We start from the raw sequence: 16,234 nt of genomic DNA, 5'->3' as shown, positions 1-16,234 counted from the left end.
TATGTCTGCATGTTTTCTTTCATGGGATAAGATGTATTTCTTACTGTGAATTATATACAAGAGAGTTTGAAGCACCTGCTTTAAGCTAAGCTATGTGATTAAGGCTTAATAATGTAATCTTAATTTTCATTTGGGATCAGAGTTTAGCAGGAGATGCATGAAACACAGTATGAGGCAAATCCATATACCAGGAGGATTCAGGATTGTTACCTCTCCTGTAATGGAAAACTAGAAAGGGCTTGAAAAAGAATAGACCTCTTTTTAGATTTGCTGTTCATTTTACTGTGGATATCGTAATGGAGAAAACTCTTTAATTATGTTCCTTGCAAAAGACCAGAAAACTAAAATAGCTAGATTCTCTCTGTCTTTTGCGTAACCCACTTTATTTCCGTACTGTGAACTATAATGATCAGTGACAAGGAAATAATTTGATTCTTTCAAAAAAAAGTGTCTAGTTTTAAAGTATACAATTTAGAGAATTTTAAATCTTTGAAAATTGGTAATGGAGACATGGCAAAGGTGACAAAGTTTAGTTAATGCTGGACAGATTTTTATCCCCTTTAGAAAGTATTCTTGAGAAGGTATACCTTTAAAATATTGTAGGTTCTCCTAAGCAGCTTGGTGGACCAGCTGGTTTTGAATATGCCCTTAGTTATCGTAAGAGGATGTGGTCATTTTCTTCAGGGAAAAATGGAAGGGCTTCATTTAAACTTCAGGGCATGGTCAAGCTGATCTTTCAAGGAACAAGTTACAATGTGGTTTGATTGCACAGGAGAAACACAACTTGGTCAAGCTACAACAGGGAGCCACTGAAAAACATCTCTCATCTGGCTTGAACTCTTACTCCAGATACTAGGCAGTAACAAATTTGTCAGCAGTCACTGATGTGATATTTAAGCTACAGAATAATCGAGGCACTGGTGATTTGCCAATGTGCTGAAGCGAAGCCAGTCAATCTTTTTTACTCTAGTATCAATAGTTGGGTAAAAGAGGTTCCATTGCCTTCTTGTGTCCTTCCCTCATCTGCACCCCCCCTCTTCTGCTTATGAAGTCATGTCTCGAGTTCCAGAGGGTTATTGTTCAATACGGGAAAGGGAAATAGTCTGCTATAATGAGGACAGTAGTACAACCCCTCCACCCCTACCTCAGGCATAAGAGCACAGACCTTGGAATCAGGTAGACCTGGAGTCAGATCTCTTCTCTACCATTTATTAACATTTTGATCTTAAGCAAGCTCTACAGCCTCTCTGAATTTCAGTTGTCATCTCTAAGATGGAGAACAATATTGCCTACTTTATAAGCATTTTATGAGGTTCTGTAAGATTTCAATGAGATAAGTACTTTATCTCTATTCCTGGCATTCAATATGTTTGTTGTTGCTATTATTATTATATTTATCAAAAAATAAAATAATATTAAATTGTATTTCCCTAAATCATTTGCATATTCCATGTTTGCCAAAAAATATGTCATTTGGGGCTAGGCTTGCTTTCCGAGCTCTGGCTCCTCTGACTGCTCCCTGTATCTATTGTATACAGGGCATGAAGTGGCCAAAGAGATGAATTCATGACTTTTTGTCACCTGCAATATTTGTAGTCTTCTATGTAGTTGTATTCTAATGCTTTTCTATTCATGAAAAAAAGCAATAAGAATACAAAGTATGTTGTGTGTGTACTTGGAATCGCCATTTAGTGTACCTGGGTGTCATCACTGACTAAACAATGTGACACTCATAAAAGATTTATTTGCAAGTTCTATCAACAGGAGTGGTAAATGGAATTAAAGGTATAATTTATTGAATTTTTTAAGATTTTTTTTAAAAAAATGTAATAACAGGTTCACGTTGTTTTCTCTTTAACAGATGGGCTTAGGACATGAGCAAGGATTTGGAGCCCCCTGTTTAAAATGCAAAGGAAAATGTGAGGGGTTCGAACTGCACTTCTGGAGGTAATGTTTTGAAAACCACAACCACAATAGTAATTCCTGCTTTTTGTCACTGCTTCCTCAGACAGCAGAGATCGCTTACAGGCTACCCAGCATGGTTGCTAAGTTGTGGATCTGTTATATTCTTTTCTAAGAAGTAAAGCTATTCTGACTTCCCATCATTATTCGAGCTAATTGGGGCATAGTAACTATATTTAGAATTGTTTGATTTATTTACTGTTCTTCAGTTTCCCTATGAGACTGAAATACTGAATACGTCTCTTTTCTGAGTGGCAAATAAGTTTGTGGTAATCTTGAAGGACTATTTTGTGGTAATCTTGAAGGACTATTTATTAGTTATTCTTTTGTTAAAAACGTATAACTGCACATCTCATCTGTACATTTGCGATAAACAATAAATATGATGAATTGAGCAGTCATGTCCTAGTTCTCAGGAAATTGACTTGAATCTAGGTCTTTCCAAAATTTTCATTTGTAAATTTACTACTGAAAATCTTTGAAACACTTGAGTTTAAAAAAATAATAATTCATCGCCATTGTTTTTGTTTGAATCAAGTGCCTATATGTGGAGGATGAATGTTAGTGGATCAAAAATATGTATTTTGTATAGCTCTTATTTGCATGTTTTTAAAAAAATATTATCATACATCATATAAACCTAAAATTGGTATTTTAAACCTGTTCTTTTGAAGAACATAAATGTTCATCAGCGGCTGTCAAGACCGTAATAGTAGTTTATAAGTCTGTTCAAAGTTAGAATTAGCACAACATTGCTAGAAGAAAAATATTAAAACGATCAACCATACATTATTAGGATGGAAGCTGCCTGTTGGAATGAATCTTACTTGAGAGCCACTTTTGTACTGCGTATTTCCATAGGAAATGCTCTAGAATAAAAAATGTCCTCAGCTATTGAGGTTGTATACAGTGCAAGTTAAAGGAGAATGTAAAATAAAATTTGGGATATTAGGCTCTTTTAAAAGCTCATTTATTTAGTAAGTTTTAGGAAACAAAGACAGTTGTTTTAAATAGTGAAGGCAAAGGAAAACCTTAGACCTCCCCAAATGATGATACAGTTCTTTATCTGGAAGGAGCTAATATGTTCCAGGGAATTTCAAATTTACAGGACTTTAATAGCTGTTCCTGTGCTGCCTCTTCAAGGGACATAGCAGTTTGTCAATATGTCTGTCACGTTTTAGAAAGGTAAAGTCACTAGACACAAAATAGTTTTCATGGATTAGAATATTTCAGCTCCTAATGTGAGCGTGACTCTCATTTGTACTGAGTTTTGTGGAGAGCTGCACTGCCCTCTGCTGGGCACAGTGCTTGCTTCACAGTCTTAAAATACACTCTTTTTAGTTTGACTATACATTTGCCAAAAACTGCTGATGAGATTTTTAAAGCTCATTCCTAAGTGATGGCGTCTTTTCTCTAAAGCAGGTTAGTTTATAGTAGTTCTTATTTGCTCTATGTTATTTTTGTATTGTAGATAACTATCATCTGATATTTTCAGATAAAAATGTCAGATAAGAACAGATATCTATGGCATGAAAATCACTTATTTATTTTAATTTTTCCACACAATCTCATCTCCTTACCTGGGTATTGTCTGAGAATCTGCTAAGAGCCATAAAAGACTAGGGCTTTGTCATGGCCTCTAATCTAACTTGGGTTTATATAGTCTGTCCAAATGGTGTTACTTAGTAGTGCTGTCTTATTCCTGGCATTCCAGACACATTTCTCAGAATTTTTGATAATTCCTTGACCTTTTCACCACAACTGGAAGGCTTGAGGGTAAGTGCCTTTACCTCCAGATGAGCCATTTTCAGTACAGTCTTTGAAGACCTTTTACAGACTTTCTAAGGCTGGTTGTCCTGAGTGTAACAAAGATTCCAGGTCTGGTCCAGGGCCACAGAACTTCAGGGCTGGGACTGAAGTGGACATGGGGTCTCAGGATCCTGTCCACTTAGCTTCCTCCTCCATCTTCACGGTGACCCTGGACTTCTGAGACCCTTAGGGCCTCATGGAGCACATTGTGAAAATCAGAGCCTAATTATTCTTCACTGTTATTAGTCTGGCCTTCTATGCAGCCACAAGAATGGCCTTTTGAAAATGGATACTATTATGTACTTCCCAATAGCTTAAGAACCTTCAGTGTTTTCCCACTGGAGTTGATCCTTTAAGCGAAGTCTTTGGCCTTTGTTGTTAAACCTCAATATCTGGCCTCTGCTACTGTTCCAGCCTCCCCTCCCATTTCAGGCACCTGTGCTTCAACTACTTAGACACATGCTGTTTCCTGAAATTTCTGTGCCTTGCCTCATGTTCCCTTTGCCTGGAAAGACCCTACATCTCACCACCTGGAAACAAAAAGTCCTTCCTGTTCTCTTCAAGTCTTAGCCCAAGCACTATCTCTGAGAAGTTCTTTACTCCCTGTATTAGTCAGCTCAGGCTTCTATAGCAAAATACCATAGACTGGTGGCTTAAACAGCAGAAGTTTATTGTCTTACAGTTCTGGAGGCTAGAAGTCCAATATCAAAGCATCAGCATGGTTGATCAAAGCATCCTCACCAGAACCACTTCCTGGTTTGTAGATGACCACCTTGTGACTGTGTCCTCACATGTCCTTTTCTCTGTGTGTGTACATAGAGAGAGAGAAAGATCTCTCTCTTCCTCTTGTTATATGGCCACCAATTGTATCAGATTAGGACCCCACCCTTATGATCTCATTTAACTTTACTTCCTAAAAGCTCTGTCTCCCAATACAGTCACATTGGGGGTTACAGCTTCAACATAGGAATTTGGGGAGGGACACAGTTCAGTCCATAGCACCCTCTGTCCCTGCTTCCACACACTCCCAAGTAAAGTAAATCATTTCCCCCCTTAGCACCTTGTACACTTGTAGGAAGCCAGGAAATAAATACTAAGACCTCATTTTCTTCATCACTTGGACTTCCTGCTGGTGCTTTCCATTGCTGGGGACAAGGTAACACACTGCTTCAGTCCTTAGGGGTCAGCCTCCTAGGGCACAACACAGGGTCTGTGCAGAATGGATCTAGAGAGTGAGTGGAAGAGATCCAACAGGCATGACTGTCTATTCAAGGTGTGTCTCGAAAGTTGTAAAAAGCTGAAAATGAACTGTTAGATGTATGGAAGTTTAGAGTGGGACTCGTAACTTAGCTAGCCAAACCTCATTTTACAGATCAAAGAACTAAAACCCAAGGGAGTTAAAAATGACTTGTTTGAGCCTGTTAGTTATTAATAAGAAATATAATACATGAACATCTTCTGTGTCACACACCAATAAACACTTACAATAGTTTCCTGTTGCTGCATAACAAATTGCTACAAATTTAGCAGGCTAAAGTAACACCTGTTAATTAACTCAATATCCATTTACGCTTTAGATCAGAAGTCTAGGCAGCTTAGCTGGAGTCTCTGCTTAGGGTCCCAAAAGGCTGAAATCAGAGCATTGGGTAGGTTGAGCTCTAATCTGGAAACTCTGGGGTCAGAATCTGCCTCCAGGCTCATTCCTCAGGTTGGTAGAATTCATTTCCTTGTGGTTGTAGGCCTGAGGTCCCTGTTTCCTTGCTGGCTGTCATCCAGTGGCTGCTCTCAGCTTCTAGAAGCCACTCACATTCCTTAGCACTTGGCAACCTCCATCTTCTAAGCCAACAACATTGCTTAGAATCCTTTCTGCACCTTCGATCTCTCTGAATTCCTCTCATGCTCCCAGCCAGAGAAAACAATATTTTTTAAGGGCTCTTGTGATTAGATTAGGCACACCTGGATAATCTCCCCTTTTCCATATAAAGTAACATAATAATAGGAATAACACCAGGGGTGAAGGGTGAAGGTCATGGGATGACTTAAAATTCTGCTTATCGCTTTATTTACCTGATTGTACCTAATCCTTATAATACCTTTTGAGATAACTGGTAGTATTCCTGTTTTATATACAAGAAGTCAAAGACTAAGAAAGTTAAATAACTTACTAAGCAAGGCTTATCGATGGCAGAGCTGGAATTTGGACCCAAAACTTGCCAAAACCTTCCTTATCACCGCCTTTCTACAGGATAGAACAGAAACTCAGAACCATCTTTACACTCTCCTGCCCAGTGAACTGTGGACTGCACCAGACTATCCACCCTACATGTGGCACTTTTGCGGCATAGACATTTTGGTGGACAATAATATTTTAACTGTGAGCTCTCCTTTTTTTTCAGTGCACCAGTAATTACAAGACCAGAGAAAAATAAAAGGTTGAGGAGACCTGATACTTATCACATAAGAGCTACTATCTTCTGGGCACACTTTCAAGTAATATTTAGAGATAACAAATATTTATGAAATGCAAGGCAGAAACCTAAGATATCAAAGAGTTTATAGCCAATTATTTCATATCATTGGAACCACAGGTTCTTTATCATATAAGTAATATAATTATTTGTTTGTCTTATCCTTGATAAATCCTTCCAATAAAAGAGTTACATTTTACAAGAAAAGTGTTACTTGAATATAGCATACATCTGTCCGGAGAATTTCTGATTGGGTTAGAGCTGGCTGAAAACTGAAAATTCCCCACCATAAATGGATTAATGCTTGCGCTGAATTCTATAACAGAGGCCCACGCTTAAGTCCATATATGTATATCCCTGTTGTAAAAGGGCAGCTTCCAACTCTTTTAAATTATTGGTTTATAGCAGTGCCATGACCATTCCTTTAAATCACTGTGACTGCTGGCAGCATGTCAAAGCACTCCAGTTGCTACTACTTGCCTTGGAAAAATAATAATTTTTACAAATAGTACTACAAAAATAATTTCTCTATTGAGGAGATGAGGGATAGTTTCTTGACTGCTTTCAGCTTGAAACTGTAAATCTATCTACTTTTCTGAGGCAATGCTTTTGGTAAATTTTGGTACTCTCTCTCATGAACTTAACTCAAGAACTCTGAAGTTGTAATGTAAAATTTTGAGAACACAGTTCTGATTTGTTATGCATATTAATCTTTGCATGTGTATGTGTTAACAGCATTAAACATTTTTGTACAAAAACTTTTTAGTACAAATAACCCTCCTCCTCCCACATCTTAGAGCTTCCCAGTCTACCAGTCTACCCTCACATCTTTTTTAGAAAGTCATAAAAAAGACTTTTAAACTAACTTAACTCAGAATCCCCCCACCCTTTTTTCCCTTCACACAACTTTAATTAACATCCCATGGAGAGCTTGGGGAGAATTGCTTTAGGGCAGTTTAGAAGATTTAGAGGTAAGACAACTGTGCTAAGTATGGGAACTGAGTTATATACTCCCCCAAACTGCTATTGAATTGGAATAGCTCAAATAAATTTAATAAAAATAAACTATTTAAGTCTACATATATCATCAGAAGTTATGTGTGAATCATCTGAGGAAAGATACTCTACAAACCTTACAAACATAGCCCCTAGCACATGGATACTGAGCTCACCTAAGCCCTGTTTTTGTTTTGTTTCCGGTTGGCATAAAACCAATTTTTTAAAGTTCCTTGTTTTCTTAAAAGGGATGGAATCTGGGTTATTTTAGACTGAAATTAAATATATTATAAATGTCCCACTCATCCTCACGCCTTCTCTTAGATACAAAGATAATGGTATCTCTTTCTTCCCTAATTCCTTAACAAAATTCTCCTTTTAATAAATTTATTGGCTAGTTTCCAGATGACTTTGAAAGTTCTTAAATGATATTTCTAAAAATAAAATAATTTTAACTTAAATATGGGAGATTCAAATATAAACACTATAGACTAAAATCCCAAGAAAAGGATTTAAAACATTTTTTTAAACCTAGATAAGTAGTAGATGGCACACGTTTCCACATGGATAGCCCTTGGCACCTGGCCCAGATTTTATGGGTTTATTTCTTGCCTAGTGGTTTGTAGCTGTCCCTTTTTATTGTAGAAATGGAGCTCTGGTATTAGGAGTCTGGAAGGGATGTGGTCATTCCAGCTCCTTCAGTGATGACAACTCTGACTAAAAGAACCATCCTACCCTTCTTGAGTCACATTCCTGCCAAGTGCTCTGTTACTGCAGGTTACCATGCTGGCGTAAGGATGCAGATGAGGCTAATAATATATTGGGATTTTCAAAACTATCATGAGTCAATCATAGGTTTTCCCCACTTAGAAAACTGATAATCAGGCATAGTCTGACTTCTTTAGCTACTTCTTTTTCCCTCATCACTGCTGCTATTGGTGTAGTGTTTTAACCTGATTTTTCTTGCTTTAATAAAGGTATTTCAGGTGGGTGAAGGGGTGGACAGGGAATATAGATTTTCTCAGAATGTAAATATTCCAAGAACAGCCAAGATGAAAAATAAGAAAAAATATAGAGATGGCTATTATATCACTGGTTAATATACTTCTTTTATATAACATTTTCACAGTAAATATAATTTATTTAACCATGCTACAGCTTGTCGTAGTATAGTTCATGCTTTAGAAAGCCCGCAGGCTTTATTTCACTTACTCTTTTACTATTTGTCTTTCATATTCTAGAATCTAACTCCCCTCATTTCATAGCATACATGTTGTACTGGTGTAGAACTGGATAATAAACATTTCCAAAGGAACTCCAGTATTCATCACATCCTTGTAAAATTATTACTTCCTTCTTTAGTGAACCACTTTGCTAATATTAGGATGCATGCCATAGTTCACAGCCATATAAGGATCTATTTATCTATATTAAGAACTAAATTCCCAACCCACCTCTTTACCCTCAGGAAGGTGTGATTTAAAACTTGATCCAAAAGCAATGTGATAGTTTTATGTATAATTATATTGTTTTTGTTAACCGAAGAACAAGAATGAAGAACATACTGTAGTAGAATAGTATGCTCCTTTCCACTAGATGGAAGTATGAGATAACCAGATGTAAGAGTCTTTTATAGCTGAATTGGAATATGCAAACTCTTCAGCGAATTCTTACCAAATAAAGAATTCTGACTAGTGTGTGCACAAGGCAAGTATTTAGCCTCTCTACCTTCATATCTCTGACACTCTGTCTCTTTCTTTCTCTCTCTTTCTGGGACTGTATAAATCAGATCTAATGTTTTCAGTTTGCATACCTCACCTTAAGAAAACAGGACACAAAAATCAATAATTATTTAATAATGTGTTATTTGGCAAAGAGTTTTTTAGTTGTTTTGTTTTTTGCTAATTTTCTGATGTAGAGAAATCCAATGATTTATATTAATTTTAAATCCTTAAGACTTATTAAACTCTTAATGATGGTGATACATTTTTATATGATCAGTCATAGCATGTGTGGTTAACAACAGTTTAGTTTCTTCCTTTCTGATGAATCCTTATGACTTGTATTTCTCTGAACTTTCTTACTGCTTTGGTTAGTAACAGGACAAAATGAATGAAGTCACAATGGCAAGGTTGCTTTCTTGCTTCAGATCCTAAAATGAATGCACTAAGTGTGATGGATGCTGAGTCTTGTGGGTTTTTTTTTTTCCAGAAACCCTTTCTAAAATCCTAATTCCCTTCTACAGCTAAAATTACTTTAAAATGTAATCAGAAGAAATGTTGAAATGTATTGAATCCTTTTCCTATATCTGACGGGAAGCAAACATTTATCTTATCAGTTTCCGCTGTTATTTTTATTTTCCTTCTTTTTTACTTTAGGTTTAGTCTGAATTTTTCCTAACTTCCTGAATTAAACACTTAGCTTATTAATTTTTATTCTTCTTTCTAATTTGAGCATACCTTAACTATAAATTTCCTCCTCAGCATCCCTTTAGTTGTGTTCTACAAGTTTCAGGAAGTAATATTTTTGCTTTCTTTTTTCCTAAAATGATTTTGGTTTTAATTTCTATTGTGATTTTTTCTTTCAACATTGAATTTTTTAAGAGGCTTTTTAAAAAAAGTACTTTGTAGTTACATTTTTGCTGATGATTTCTAACATAATTGCATTCTGTTCAGATAATGTGGTTGATGATGTGTCCTTGGGCATTTCTTGAGCCTTGCTCTATGGCATAGTAGACTTTTAGATTTTCAAAGTGTTTCAAATAACTTATTAAAAGAATATATGTTCTCCAATCACTGGATATGATATTTTTATGTGTCTGTTAGATCAAGCTTGATAATTGTGTTATTCAAATATTCATTTCTAATTTTTTTATTCTCACCATAATGATGGGTTTGTTCATTTATTTCTTATAGTTCTGTTACTTTTGCTTATATATGTTGAAGTTAGGTTATTAGGTTGTATTAAGTTCAGAATTGTTATATCATAGAAGTGTTTTTAAATGTTTGTTACAATGAAGTGACTCTCTTTATTAGTCATTAAAGGAAAAAGCATTAATTGTATGATATTCATATAGGTATCTAACTTACATTTTGTTGGCATTTACCTGGTTAATCTTTTTGCATCTTTATACTTTCATCCTTTCTGTGTGTTTAAACTTTAAGCATTTCTTACAGACAGCATATTGCTTAATTTTGTTGTATTATCCTTCTGAAAGCCTTCATCTTTCAGCTGGAGAAATAGGTCCATTTATTGTGACTGTTGATATGCTTGGGTTATATCAACCATCTAATTTTTGCTTTCTGCATGTCCTAATTGCCTCCGTTTATTTTTTTCTCCTCTCTTATTTGACTAATTACATCTTTATACTTTCATTCCTTTTTCTTTTAGTTTAGAAATTACATTTATTTCTTTAGTTATCTAGATATTTTAACATACATGTTTAACCTCTAATGTTAATCTATATCTTCAGTATCTTCCTGAACAATATAAGGACATTAGAATGTTTTTTTAAAACTCAGATTCCTCCCTTTAACTTATATGCTATCATTGCCCTGTATTTTAGTACCAGTATATGTTTTTAACCCCACAAAGTCTCTCTACTCCTCTGTTTTCCTCTGTCACCTTTTCCAGCTTCTGCTCCTTTACCAGACTCCTTCCTGAGTCCTCATCTTCTTCCTCTGCTCTTCCCCCAGGAAGTGAAAGTGACCTGTTCAATTAACTCCCTGACTTCCAAACTTATATTTTCTATCAGGCTACAGTTTTTAACACTAGATCTATATATCCTGTAATCTACTTGATATCTTTACCCTGTCTCATAGGCATTTCAAACTTATTATTTCAGTTTTGGATAACTTTCACCAACCTTTTGCCCCATACCTCAGATCTGTTCCTTTGCTTTTACGATCTAAGAAATTAATTCCTTTCACCAACTTACTCATCCTGGAAACCTGGGTTCATTTTTTAACAGACTGGACCTTCCCTTCACCATCACTATATGCACAAAGTTTAGTCAGTTTCACATTCAAGGATATCTTAAATTTGTTCCTTTCTTTTTATCTCCAACATCAAATAATCTAGTCCAAGCTATTACACATCTTACCCAGGCCAAAACAATAACCATCCAAGTTGTAAATTCCACTTGCGAAGTAGCAGTAGAATCTCTGTTATTTAGAACCTTGCCATTGCAAATTGGATGCACCATTGACATGTTAACTGGTCTCCCTACTTTCAGTTATGTCTACCCCTAATTCATTCTCCATGTGACAAGTATTACAATTTTTGAAAATGATCTAATCATGTTATTCCATTACTTAAAAGCCTTCTGTGCCTCCTGATAGCTCTTATAATGAAAGCCAAATTTCTACAAGCCCCTGCATGATCTCAGGCTTGCCTACCTCTCCAACCTTGTCACCACCCCATTTACTTACCTCACTGTAGTCATACCAGACTTATCTGATCATGGGACCTAAGGGCACAATCTCTTTCCTAATTCAGGACCACCACAAATACTCTTTCTACCCAGAATGTCTGGAGGCTTTTCTTCTCCTTTCATTACCTCTTCTCAAATACACACACATACACAATTCACACATCCTTCAGATCTCAACGTAAATGTCACTTTCTTATGGAGTAATGTTCTTATGGAGTCCTCTCCTCACCAGTTCTAAGTCAAAATTATACCCTCTCGGGCTTCTCTGGTGGCTCAGTGGTTGAGTCCGCCTGCCGATGCAGGGCACACGGGCTCATGCCCTGCATGGGAAGATCCCACATGCTGCGGAGCGGCTGGGCCTGTGAGCCATGGCTGCTGAGCCTGCGTGTCCAGAGCCTGTGCTCCTCAACGGGAGAGGCCACAACAGTGAGAGGCCTGCGTACCGCAAAAAAATAAATTAATTAATTAAAATGAAACAAATAAAAAAATTATACCCTCTCAAAGTATCCTGTACTTTTCTTTCTTCTCACAAATGCAATTATAGGTGTGTGTGTGTGTGTGTGTGTTTGTATGTGTGTGCATTTTTTAATATCTGTCTCCCCACCAGGTGGTAAGTTCTAGAATGTCAGAGACTGGGCCTAATTTTTTCACTATTATGTCCTACTATCAAGTTCATTGCTTAGCACATGGACACTCATATACATTGCATGAATGAAAGATTACATGCCAGACCAGTCTGGGGAAGGGAGTCGGTGTCCTTCAACTATAAGAAGGCCAGAGACTTTATCTGTCTTCTTATACATAAGGGAGCGCATGATAGGTGATCACTACGTGTTTGAAGAAATAAAAGAAGGGGGAAGGAAAGGGAAGGAAAGAGAAAGGAGAAAGGAAATAGAACATGAGAAAAGAGAGGAAAGGAAATTGGAAAGGGGACAGAAAGGAAATGATAAAAGCTAAACCTAAATCTTGGATTACCGTCCTTGATCAGAAAAGGATATATCAACCTCCTTCTCTCTCACTTAGGGACAAAAACAAAAACAAAAACCCATGGGCAATGGCTGTTATCATGCAGTAAAATATGAAGCTGCTTACTCTGATAGTTTTTTGGTGATTTTGTTTTATTTATATATCTGGTTGAGAGAATGAGGAATACCAGATGGGGTTATCCTCAGACATGCCCCCTTGAGCATGCACTTTTTAATCAAAACCTAACTTTTTTCAAAGTCTTATAAAGCGAAGATGCATTTATATGTTTCCTTGTTTAAATTTATGGATGGCTACTTGTAATCTCCTCACCCTACCCAAGACTTGACTTTGCATACCATTATGTGGAATATTTGTAAAAGTATATTTTGAACTATATATGTATGACTGATTAGATCTAATTAATCATTGCCTACTTATCTGCAAAATTATAGAAAAATATGTCGTAACTGCAAGTGTGGCCAAGAAGAGCATGATGTCCTCTTGAGCAATGAAGAGGATCGAAAAGTGGGGAAACTTTTTGAAGACACCAAGTATACCACCCTGATTGCAAAGCTAAAATCAGATGGAATTCCCATGTATAAACGCAATGTTATGATACTGACCAATCCAGTTGCTGCCAAGAAGAATGTCTCCATCAACACAGTTACCTATGAATGGGCTCCTCCTGTCCAGAATCAGGCATTGGTAAATAATAAGGGGGTGGGAAGTCCCGGTATTAAACTTCATGGGCTACTTACTTAGGGCAATTCCTTTAGTGACCCTAATCGACCTCAGGTCTATTATTTTTCTGGGGTCCCCATTACTTTGACTTACAACTCCTATTGGTCTTTTGAAAGTAAGATTAGATACCTCATAAAATTTTTGACTACCTAGATAATCTGTGTTAACTTTTTCAAAGAAATGGTCTGACATTTTCAATAATTAAATGAAAAACAGATGTTTTGTATAAATCTAGTAACTTCTATGTTACTCTTGAGAAGATTTCTCTTAAGATAGTTAAGAATATCTAAAGAATAGAATTTTCTTTCATTTTTTATAATTCAAAAGATGTTCAACACTATATTTCTTTTACTATGTAAGGCAAAAAAATGCAATTTTGTGTCAAGGTACTTCCACTAATACAACAACTAGAGGAGACATTTGGAAATCTTTTAAGAAGGTTAGTTAAATCATAAGAGTGAATCTTGTGATATCATTTTCTTATAGTGATGAAAATACTGATGATCCTTAGACCATTCTAAACATGCTGCCTAAAAAATTGTATTCTCTTGCAACTATACAGTTGTGTTTTTTTGGTTTTTTGGGGTTTTTTTTTGTGGTACGCGGGCCTCTCACTGTTGTGGCCTCTCCCGTTGCGGAGCACAGGCTCCGGACGCGCAGGCACAGCGGCCATGGCTCACGGGCCCAGCCGCTCCGCGGCACATGGGATCTTCCTGGACTGGGGCACGAACCCGAGTGCCCTGCATTGGCAGGCGGACTCTCAACCACTGCGCCACCAGGGAAGCCCTTTTGGTTTGTTTTTTAAAATTTTTATTGGAGTATAGTTGATTTACAATGTTGTGTTAGTTTCAGGTGTACAGCAAAGTGATTTTAGCACATGTAAACATTAAAAGAAACTGGAAAAAAGAAAAGCTTTAATTTCATGAAGAAAAATGTGTTCATTTTTACTGACCTCAGTCTATTTATTGTACCATTTTTAACGTGTTAACGTCTCAAGATACTAATATTATGAAGATCAATTGTTAGTAATGGATAAAACTGACTTCTTTCTTCAGTATTTTGATTCTAATGAGTGTTGTAAAATATCATTTATATGATGGCCAAGGCATCTCCCAGTTAACACCGGTCTCCTTGTGGTCTAGGCCAGGCAGTACATGCAGATGCTGCCCAAAGAGAAGCAGCCAGTGGCAGGCTCAGAGGGGGCGCAGTACCGGAAAAAGCAGTTGGCAAAGCAACTTCCTGCTCATGACCAGGACCCTTCAAAGTGCCATGAGTTGTCTCCCAAAGAGGTGAAGGAGATGGAGCAGTTTGTGAAGAAATATAAGAGCGAGGCTCTGGGAGTAGGAGATGTCAAACTACCCTGTGACATGAACGCTCAAGGGCCCAATAAAACATACATTCCTGGAGGGGATAGAAGCACCACGACAGCGGTAGGGGCCATGGAGGACAAATCAGCCGAACACAAAAGAACTCAGTATGTAAGTGATAACAGTCACCATGTTGGGCCAATTGGTATATTTTACAGGTTCATTCCATTTCTTTGAATGGCTGGTGGGGGGGCGGGGTCGACGGGGAGGAATACAGTTACTCTGTTTCCAAAAGGGAGTAGATGAGGGAAATAAATTGAATTATAATTCAGTTTAGGCTTATTTTAGAGAATTATCTACCATGTTTGAAGCCTTGGTCTAAAGCCAGGTTTTCTGATTATCTGTTGCCGAAGATAATTGTGAGTTTTATGTATACATAGCAGCATTGGTGTCGTGCTGGAATACAACATACAATCTAGAGTCTGTTTCTAAACATAATTTTGATGTTAATTGTCTATCTCTTCCCATAAATAAGAATAATACATGCTTAGGTTAATTCAGTTTTGCTTGTGAGAACATGCCTAAAATTCAAACTTAAATTTATGTGGATATATGGTCAATCATACTTTTAAAAAGTCTCTCTAGAGAGGGATATTGAAGTCTTTTTTTTAATGCCTTGAAAGTAGAAGCAAATTGTGACACAGATGAACAAAAAATAAGAACTAAACTTACTGTAATGTGTTTCTCACAGATCCCGTTAGCACATCAACCAACAAGGCTTAGTCCTGTATTAAAAAAAAGAAAAAATAAGTACAATAATTTCTAAAGTAGTCATTTTTGAGAGAACTACTAAAATTGAAGTGAAAATTACTATTAGCCTTTTTCCATAAGCAGCTTTAATTCAGAAAACAGTGCTGTGTTACACATAAGGGTGCAAGAATTAGGTTTGGAGAAGCTGGAGAAAGCCTAGAGATTCCTTTTCACAAATACTAACACCATATTGCCTACATGGACAAATTACTGATTTCAGTAGAAATTATTTCTCTTGAAAGTGGTTTCTCTGAATTCCTACTAAAACTGTTGATGAGAAATGCCAGTCTTAGGATGACTAGATTGTTTTGGCTGGTTTCGCTTTCAGTCCTGCTACTGCTGCACACTGAGTATGAAGGAAGGAGACCCAGCCATCTATGCTGAAAGGGCCGGCTACGATAAACTGTGGCACCCAGCTTGTTTCGTCTGCAGTACGTGCCATGAACTCCTGGTCGACATGATTTATTTCTGGAAGAATGGCAAGCTGTACTGTGGCAGACATTACTGTGACAGTGAGAAACCCCGGTGTGCTGGCTGTGATGAGGTATGTTCTCTGGGGCCACCTAAATGCAGGCTCCTTTTTGCACCCATCTATGGTTTCTCCACCATGGTAACCAGGCCACCCTTAGCGAGAAGGTAAGATGAATTAACCAAGCATTAGTTGCTTTATTTATATCCAAAGAAGTTGAATGAAAAAAACTTTAAATTTCAGTCATTCTGAGTGTCCATGTTAACTGAGTTAC

General features: G+C 37.0%; 1 protein-coding gene across 1 annotated transcript in view; it reads left to right on the top strand.

Moving 5' to 3' along the window:
• TES (testin LIM domain protein) overlaps window positions 1–16,234 on the top strand; it is a 47,599-nt gene that overhangs the window by 24,111 nt on the left and 7,254 nt on the right. Inside the window, exons 2-5 of the mRNA XM_030857608.3 lie at window positions 1,862–1,947; window positions 13,086–13,338; window positions 14,517–14,852; window positions 15,820–16,035. Of these exons, the coding sequence (XP_030713468.1) occupies window positions 1,862–1,947; window positions 13,086–13,338; window positions 14,517–14,852; window positions 15,820–16,035 (891 nt within the window). The remainder of the gene's footprint in view (window positions 1–1,861; window positions 1,948–13,085; window positions 13,339–14,516; window positions 14,853–15,819; window positions 16,036–16,234) is intronic.

This window comes from Globicephala melas, chromosome 9 (genome assembly GCF_963455315.2).
Source record: "Globicephala melas chromosome 9, mGloMel1.2, whole genome shotgun sequence".
Taxonomy (NCBI): Eukaryota; Metazoa; Chordata; class Mammalia; order Artiodactyla; family Delphinidae; genus Globicephala; species Globicephala melas.
Note: the sequence above shows the minus strand (reverse complement) of the source record. Positions and strands in the feature narration are given on the sequence as shown.